General features: G+C 36.3%; 2 protein-coding genes across 3 annotated transcripts; both read left to right on the top strand.

Moving 5' to 3' along the window:
* The first annotated feature begins 227 nt into the window (after positions 1 to 227).
* Positions 228 to 4304, top strand: LOC125841612 (uncharacterized). Of its 2 annotated transcripts, XR_007443820.1 has the most exons (5): positions 228 to 953; positions 1751 to 1926; positions 3234 to 3304; positions 3432 to 3863; positions 4016 to 4304. XR_007443820.1 is itself a non-coding variant. In XM_049520777.1 (4 exons), the coding sequence occupies exons 1-4, from the start codon at positions 282 to 284 to the stop codon at positions 3650 to 3652; spliced, it is 1140 nt and encodes a 379-aa protein (XP_049376734.1). In that variant the 5' UTR covers positions 228 to 281; the 3' UTR covers positions 3653 to 4304. The 2 variants fall into 2 exon arrangements, 1 of the variants encoding a protein (XP_049376734.1); XM_049520777.1 differs by having other exon boundaries at positions 3432 to 4304.
* A 662-nt stretch (positions 4305 to 4966) lies between these two features.
* LOC125841610 (pentatricopeptide repeat-containing protein At1g31790) lies at positions 4967 to 6764 on the top strand. The gene has a single exon (XM_049520770.1). The coding sequence runs from the start codon at positions 5079 to 5081 to the stop codon at positions 6330 to 6332; it is 1254 nt and encodes a 417-aa protein (XP_049376727.1). The 5' UTR covers positions 4967 to 5078; the 3' UTR covers positions 6333 to 6764.
* Positions 6765 to 9504: the final 2740 nt, after the last annotated feature.

The raw sequence follows: 9504 nt of genomic DNA, 5'->3' as shown, positions 1-9504 counted from the left end.
GTGACAACATTTTCTTTGATGATCGTGGTGTCGCGAGTCCGGACAAACTTTTGCAGCAACATGTATCATTAGGTAATAATCAGCTAGTATTTTTTGTCTTGATGGGGCAATTAAATTCCAGACCTCATAATTTTTAATCGATTCATTGAACACTAGGTCACGCCAAAAATTGTGACAACATCAAAGTAATTATTATATGAATGCGTAATTAGTAAATTACAAGCTTCTACTCTACAGACTCTGTAAATTGTAAATTAGCAGAGGGTTTAAGCTGCACAGCCATGGAAGAAGAAGAAGAACCCATACAAAACCTCTGGCAAGAAGTTCGAGATCTAACCCTAGGCACTTCAACCCAAATCAACCACCTCTCTACCCCACCCACCTCTCTCCAATTCCTCCGTGAATACGTTTCCCCCAACAAGCCCTGCCTCATTTCCAACGCCGTAAACCACTGGCCAGCCACCACTCTATGGCAATCAACTCATTATCTAACCAATACCCTTTCTTCTTCCACTGTTTCACTTCACCTCACTCCTACAGGCCGTGCTGATGCACTTTCCCCAAACCCCATTTCCCCTTCTTCACTCTGTTTCGCTTCTGCTGAAGTGAAGCATCTTCCTTTTCCTGATGCGTTGACCCGGGTATTGGAATCGGAGATGGGTTGTGTGGGTTATTTGCAGCAGCAGAATGATTGTTTTCGGAGTGAGTATGGGGCGTTGAGTAAAGATTGTGATTCTGATTTTGGTTGGGCTTCTGAGGCTTTTGGGTGTTTACCTGAAGCGGTGAATCTTTGGATTGGGAATGAGTTGTCTGAGACTTCGTTTCATAAGGACCATTATGAGAATATTTATGCTGTTGTCTCTGGGGAGAAGCATTTTTTGCTTCTTCCTCCTACTGATGTTCATAGGATGTATATTCGTGAGTATCCTGCTGCCGAGTACCACTATTCCCAGGTTCCATATTTTTTTCTTTAATGTACTTGTTATGCGCTTGAAGCTTGGTTCGGTTTTATATGTGAAATTCTAGGAAATGAATGCATTTGTAGAGCTGCTTTATGGTTTATATATGTTGATGTGTTCCTATCAAAGTAGCAATTTTGCCTTATGTCCTTGTAGTTTAATGGATTTTTATATGGATTCTTGAATTGTAGCACTTTGTGATGTGTTTGCGTTGATGGGTTGCTATGTTAATAGCAATTTGGTTTTAATTCGTTGCGGAGAACTCAAATCTCAGCTTTAGTTTACTGTCTTGGTCTTTAATGTATTCATATGTTATGCAGTTGAAGTTAATCGGGTTTTTATTTGTGAATTCTTGCTCTAGGATTGAATGCCGCTTTATGATGTATTTGTGATGATGGATTGCAATGAAGATGTTATTAGCTAAGACTTTTCAAATATAGAAAGTTGTCATTCTTCTTTTTGGGATTGGACCAAAAGAAAAGAGTATCACATAAAAAGACATGGAGGATGTTTGGTACACATACATATAGCGGTTTTTGAGTTGTAGCCAGTAGCTCGGAAGAAATAGTTACTAAAAGCTAGTTGTTGTAGCAGTTTACCACTGCCTAGGTTCCATTTTTTCCTTTCATGTATTTTTTGGAAGTTCAACACGTTTGTAGTGCTTTGTGATGTATATGTTTAGCTGACTGGTCATGCCCCATTGAATTAGGAATTTGGTTATAATTCATTTCAGATAACTTGAATTTCAGTACAATGTATTGTTCAATTGTGCTGACATGTGTTGTTTATAGGATACTGGGAAGTTCTCTTTGGAACTGGAGGAACCAGTGAGGAATGTCCCATGGTGCAGTGTTAATCCATACCCTTCACCTGAGTTGAAAGAGAAGGAAATGACCAAGTTTCCCTTATATTTCAATGGACCAAGACCATTTGAAGTTACAGTCAAGGCAGGCGAAATTCTTTACTTGTAAGCTTTCACGATTATCTTTACTTGTCTCTTTGTTCATTTCGTCTTGAGTTTCCCCTTCTTAACACTAGGTCTAGTCATTGGTCTCTTGATTGCATTACATTGTTGATGTTTCTCAAAGCAGCTTTGGGCATTTGCCTCTCTTTTCATCCCCATCCCGGGAAAAACAAAAAGAGGGTTCAATCTCCTTTTTATTAGGTGCTAGTTTGAGAGTTATTACACATCATCTTTGCAATGCAAGTAACAATTTGCCGAAAAGTACTGTCATTTTCATTTTATTGTTTTCTTCATAAACTTTGGCATCAACAACGGATCAATTCTCATTCAATAAGTTTATTATTTTTGAAATTGAAATTTCCAATTAGCCCCAAAGTTTTTGCTAAATAAATTGGGCTGGAATTTTAAAGTTCAAACAATTAATTGAACATAGTGCCCGTTCGGATTAACTTTATTTAGGTGCTTTTAAGCTAAAATAACTTTTAAGCAGTTTTGAAGTGTTTGGGTACGGTTAAAAAGTGCTTATAAGCACTTACGTTTAAGTCAAAATAACAAAAATAAGCCAAAAGACAATCCAAACAGGCCCTTACTTTATTCTCACTGCAATTAGTAAACCCAATTAGCAAAATTAGATGAAGATAGTTAATGGCTAGCTGAAGCTTGTTTTGGCTAATGGATGGATATGTAGCAAGAATGAACTCAATATGATATGCATGTAGACTTCCTTCATTATTCTTTCTTGACAGCTCGAATGCCATGCCATTTTCCACTAATCAAGCATCTAAAATTATTATCCTTACTTCATTAGTCAGCAAAAATTGCTCTCTTCATTGAGTAGTCGGGACTACCGTCATTGTTCCCAAGAACCTTTGCTCAGTTTTGTCTTATATTTTTACTCTACTCATCTTCTTCCACTTTATTTGGGCAGTTACAATTCCTTTCATCTATCATGTTTGTATAATTTGATATGGTGCAATAATTATAGTCTTCTCCTGGCATTAAACAGGATTTTTTAAACCTATATTGCCGAATTACCAAAACAAACCTCAAATTTCAGCTTTAGATTCTTGTAATTTGGCAATTCAGTCCGGCTCTCAATTTGATTTTCAAACATTCAGTGATTTGGTACAGTTTTCAGTTTTTACAAAAGATTACTGAACAAACCAAAAGCATGCCTAACACCTGCTTTGCTTATCAGATAGATTTTTGGGCATTTTTAGAACCTTTTTTTTTGCATTTCATGATGAGAGCGGTAGCCTTACTTAGTGGTGTTAAACTAACCATCTTACTCTTTTACACAAATTATCCAGGCCAAGCATGTGGTTTCACCATGTTAAACAGAGCCCAGACAGCAGAGGACTCACCATCGCTGTAAACTACTGTAATAATCTTCTCCTATTTAAGCAAAAGCTGAAAGGAAGAAAAGAGGACAGAAAAAGAAAGCCTTGTCTCATTCTCTTTCTTTCCTTTCCAAGGATACTGGAACTAAACTACTGTTTATCTGACAGGGTATGACATGCGATTTGATATCAAATATGCTTACTTCAACTTCTTGCAATCGCTGCCGCATTCCATGCTGTGTGATCCTGCATCATCTGGAAAATTAGGCTTGGAGTCGCAACATAATTCATCTATATGTAACTCTGAAGATGAATCCAGCATGGGCGACGTCACTGCTTCTGCATGTGATAATTTAGTACATGATGCTGATGACACTGCAGAAAGTTAAGTAGCACTCACTGTTAGGAGCCCATTGGTGAGGAGAAGCAAAGGAAATTTCGAGTTCTCTGAGATTCAATTCTGCAAGCATTGCTTGTTTCCCTATTATATCCTGGAGAAGTTGCAGACTGTTTTTGACCTGAGAATGGGAAAGCTGAAATGAAACTTTCCCGTCATGATTGTCTTACTGTCGATAAGTCAACTCTGAATTAATCAGCAAGGTGAGCCCTCAATATGCCATTTGATATCCAAGTGGCACACTACCCGTGATGGGGGATTCAGGTGTCCTAATCTGCATGTTATCGGCAAGGAAAGGTCTAATCTGATTCGTTTGAAGAGGCCATAGTTCTGAAAAGGCTTGCGCGCTTTGTAGGTTTTCTTCTTTCAAGCCATGCCAATCATCACTTGTCATGGAAACACGGCATTAGGATGTCCCCAAATCTCCTCAAAAGACGCAAAGCCGGAGCTCATGGCTGTTTCCATAGATTAGAGCAGAGTGTACTATTTTGAGCTTACAACAGAAGTGCACAAATCACATTCCAGTATTTGACTATCTATTGTATGCATCTTTACTGATTTATCTGGGAAGAAAAGTGCCTTCTGGATTGCGTAACATTTGTTCAAAATAGATAAAGCCAAATCTGGAATACTTGTTATAAATTCATCATTTTGCAGTTTACACCTCACTCATATATGTGTTGCTAATTCAGAGGTCTCGAGTTCAAGCCATTAATCCTCTTACCAAACATAGTACATATTCCAATGCCCTTGTTTCAATTTGTGACATTCTTTTTTTTTTTTTGTTGGGTCCCAAAAGAATGTTAATTTTCTTATTAAGAATTTTTTAAAATTAAAATTAGATAATTCATAATCACATAAATATCTTTAACTTATTTTAAATTACATGTCTCAAAATTTCTTTTATTCTTAAATTTCACACCCAATCAAACATCGATACATAAATTGAGATAGAGAGGTATATTATTTTATGTTGCAATTATTTTAAATCCCTCCTACCAATATATTTCACATGTTACTATTGCCTAGATATTATTAAGTGGTTATTTGGACCAAAAAATTACAGTATGGAATTTGAATTTTTTTAGTATTTGGAGAAAAACAAGTTGCAAATGTTATTTGGAAATTGGAGTTGGAAATTCTAGCCATTTATGCGGATATGAATGTATATTGGAGTTGGTTTTGAATTTCTGAATGATTTGGAGTGAAAAACATTTCTTTTATCTGAAATTTCGAAAAATTATAGCAATATTTTTGTGTTCAAATAGTTTTCCAATATAATATTTGAAAAAATCCGAAAAATATCTGTGGACAAACCGCCACTAAATTGTGAAGTATTTATAGTTGATTCCAACTGAATTTGGCGCCCAGTGATTTTCTTCACTATGAATTCTAGTAAACAATCCTTCTAAAAATCAATGGCGATCGCATCATCCTACCCAAAACCACCATTGTTGCATACCAACATCACTTCAAAAAACTCCAAGAAATGGATACCCGTCACTACCCATTCCATTTCCAACACCCCCCTTCAATTCCAATTGCCTCTACTTAAACCTCGCTACAAAATACACCAACCCATTAAGCCAGAGATCAAGAAAACTACAAACCCAAGTTGCACAATCTCTGATGTTTTAAGGCTAATGGATAGTCTTGGCCTTAACATACCAGTTGACATATACGTTTCCCTAATCAAAGAATGCACTGAATCTCGTGACCCTTTAAACGCGGTTGAAGTCTATGAGCATATTTGTAAAAGTGATGTTGTTCCTAGCTTGCCGTTACTGAATCGTTTGTTGCTGATGCTTGTGTTTTGTGGTTGTTTTGAACATGCCCGCCAACTGTTTGATAAAATGCGTGTGAGAAATTCTAAGTCTTGGGCTGCGATGATCGCGGGGTGTGTTGAAAATGGGGAGTATGAAGGAGCTTTGCGTTTGTTTATGGAGATGCAGAGTGAGGCGGGGAACTTGTGTAAGTGTGGTGATTTAATTGATGATGGGATATTGGTGTGTGTTCTTAAGGCTTGTGTGGAAATGATGAATTTGGAACTTGGGAAACAGATTCACGGATGGTTATTGAAGTTGGGTAATTGTGAAAGTATGGCTTTGAGTAGTTTTTTGATCAAATTTTATGGGGAATTTGGTTGTTTAGAAAGCGCGGATAATGTGTTTGATCATGTTCCACATTGTAATACAGTTGTTTGGACAGCTAGAATTGGCAATTTGTGTAAAGAGGAACAGTTTGAAGGCGCGATAAGGATTTTCAGGGAGATGGTAAGAGAAGGAGTGAAGAAAAATAATTTTACATTTTCTAGTATTCTTAAAGCTTGTGGGAAGTTGAGGGATGCTGGATGTTGTGGTCAACAGGTTCATGCTACTTCCGTCAAGGTAGGACTTGATACGGATAGTTATGTGCGGTGTAGCTTGATTGACATGTATGGTAAATATGGGTTGCTAACGGACGCTCGGAGGGTTTTCAATGCACGAGAGGATAAGAGCAATATTGCCTGCTGGAATGCAATGTTGATGGGATGTATACAACATGGCTTTGGTGTTGAAGCCATGAAGGTTCTCTATGAGATGAAAGAAGCTGGTTTGCAGCCACATGAATCTTTGATTAATGAAGTGTTGTTGGTTTGTGGCAGTAGTAATATCGAGAAAATGAATGCTTGACTTAGGAATATATCTTAGCTTCCATGAAGATGATTTGCTTGATCACGGATTTTTTCATGGAAAACAATGCAGGCGCCAACACCAATGTATTGTCTAATCTCTCTAGTTTCCTTGATGAGTTTGTTGCATTTGAAGTATCAACAAGGGTATGTATATAATAATGTTCTGAAGAGATGTTAAGCAATCTTGCACATGAAATATCTCTTAGTTTCCTATGAATCTATGAAGTTGATTTGCAAGATCAACGATCAACACACTGGCTGATATCTCTAGTTTCCTTGATGTCATCGATTTGATGGGTTAGTTGCATATCAAGGATCAACAAGGGTATGTATATAATAATGCTCTGTGGAGTTGTTAACAAGTTATAGCACTATACTGTACCACATTTGACATGTGGCCGAGCTAACATATGCTGGAAGTTTTTGTTAATACTCAGTCTATGTGGCACAGAAATGCAAGTATATTACAAATATCCAAATATTGGTTGTTGAAAATTTAAAATTAGTTCGATGATCTTCGATCCTGAAAAACATGCAGCTGCTATGATTTAGTATGACAATGGATCAGTGGGGGCACAAAAGTTATTGCTTGATGATTTGGTGGCAGACCATGTGGGGCATAGCGAGTCTACTTACTTTGGCATAAGTGCATATTGATGAGACATTGCCCTGGGTGAACTCGAGCATATGGTACTACTGGACTTGGTAATGCAGGAGAACCCAAATAATGAGCAAGATCAGTTTTGTGGCAAATCCAAGACTAAGTAGATATACTTGTTCTTGCGGTGGCATTTATCAGCTGATGGTTATTGTGAGATTTCTGACTACACAATCTCTAGATATATATATATATATATATATATATGAGCATTATCATAGTTGTTCGTGTGCTCAAATCTAATTTAGTTCATTGCATGCTAGGGATGCTGAATTGTGAGAAGGAATTAAAGGTAACCTTAAGTAGTTGGATGCACACATAGTCAGTGTTCTAATGTTGATATTATTTACAAAATGTGGTTGCAAAATGATACGTTGTCTATACATATATGTATAATTTACATGTCAAATATTTTGCAGTTTTTGATATGATATTAAGACATGTAGTCGTTGGTATGAGAGATAAGGGGTAATAATCCTAGGATTATTTTATCTTGTGTTTGGTTAGAGGTATTAGTTAGTCCCGCCCATCATTTATACCATAGTGATGGGATACGTTATCCCATTTATTTGGAGGGACAACTAATTCCATGGGATAAGTTTGTTTTTCCTATCTTCAATACCAAACAACCCCATAGAGATTATTTGCTCTATAAGTCCATGGGATACCTATATCGTTCTTTGCTCTATTTGTTGTGCTTTCTGGTTTTGGCATTTGATCATTTGTTTACATTTCATCGCTTACCATATGGTAATGTTTCAATGGCAGAGAAATCAAACAAGAGTTGCTCTCTGTTTGACCTTCCTTTTTGGTTCCCACATCTTCTATTGTTCTTTTCATATATCCATACCTCCTTCCCATATTGAAAGTTTTCTAGAGGAAAATGCAAATGTAATAGTTATCAATAAGTCTCTTGTCATTGTAAAGTTTCATAGTGATCTGGTAAGGACTCCTTCATAAAATGGTGTGTTGAAAGGAAAAATGATGGTTAACAAACTCAACGTCTTCATTTGTTGCTTGGTTTGCCTTTTCACGAGTCTTAAAGATACGAATATGCTATCATTTGTCGCGAATCATATTCATTTCATATTAGACACTTTACCATGAAAATATGTTGTTACTTTTGTGTAGTATAAGTTTCATTGGGCGATGGACCTATATTTGATCGAAATTATATTTGTTAGAGTGAGTCAAAGTTCCACATTGATTGGAGAAGAGACTAATGGTCTGCTTATATGGACTTGGACAATCCTCCCCTCATGATCTAGTTTTTTGGGTTGAAGTATTCCCAGGTGCCATAATGCGTGAGGTGGGTGTTGAAGAATGAAAAAAAGTCTCACATTGATGAACAATCCTCCTCCCTTTGAAGCGGCTTAACTCAACCTCAAAAGCGAATTCAAAGGACGATTATTATCTGCTCCTTTTGAAGGAGCGTCGTCGTAAGCTGTTGAACGTTTACAATTTCTCTTAAAGAATGCATTGGTTTTGTTAACACTTCATCGCTTATGATAAACCATATGATAATGTTTCAATGACAGAGAGATCAAACAAGAGTTGCTCTCTGTTTGGCCTTCCTTTTTTGTTCATGTTGTTGGTTTGTGGTAAGTTATACATGAATAACTTACCCTCTAACTAATTACAAAACGTGATATCACTTACGGAAAATTTAATATCTGCGTGATTCACCTTCAAACCAACGATCAAACCAATCTCTTAATATTCAATTTAGAAATTTATTGCTATGTTGATGGGGAGTTCTTCCAATAATCTACCACAAGATAGTAGGGGAATCACAAAATAATTGGTAGTACGTTCAACCCCACCATTTGGAAGAAATTTCCTCAAGTGGGCTGGCTTGATCAGAGGTTGATGTAATATTAAAAGTATGAGTTCACTTGAATTCATTAATTTATTTTGACCAACCGTCCGTAAGGTCTCTCATGTGGGAGATCTAGAATGAATTCAGTCTCCATCCGCTACTCAATCATAAATTCGTCACATGAAGCTTCCTTATTACAATTTACATCTTCTGTGTGGTTTGCGAGCTAGCGCAGTGAACAAGTTATCACAAAGTGCTTACACCTAGTCATAATCGATAATTCAGCATAAGAAAAATGTCTTGCATTATTTTTCCTGGCTAGTTCAAATGCCAGCCTCTAAAGTTGGTACGGTTTCTGTAGATATTTGTCGTTCCCTTCGTCTCAATTTTTGTAGTACTTTAAATTTTAATTATAAATTTAATATAGAAATTTAAAATTTTTAAAATAAAATTTATATATTTTAAAACTATGTAATTTATCTTAAATAAATCACAATAATTAAATATTTAAAAATATATAATTTTTTTGATAAAATTAAATTTGATTAATTTTTAAAATTGTAATTATGTCACATAAATTGGATCGAAGGAGTAGTACTACTAATTGAAAGCTGGCCAATAAAATTTTTAGGTACGTTCTGTGTCTTTAATTTCCTCCACCACAAGAAAAACATTTGACCCTACATTTTCACC

Source organism: Solanum stenotomum, chromosome 10, assembly GCF_019186545.1.
Source record: "Solanum stenotomum isolate F172 chromosome 10, ASM1918654v1, whole genome shotgun sequence".
Classification (NCBI taxonomy): domain Eukaryota; kingdom Viridiplantae; phylum Streptophyta; class Magnoliopsida; order Solanales; family Solanaceae; genus Solanum; species Solanum stenotomum.
Note: the sequence above shows the minus strand (reverse complement) of the source record. Positions and strands in the feature narration are given on the sequence as shown.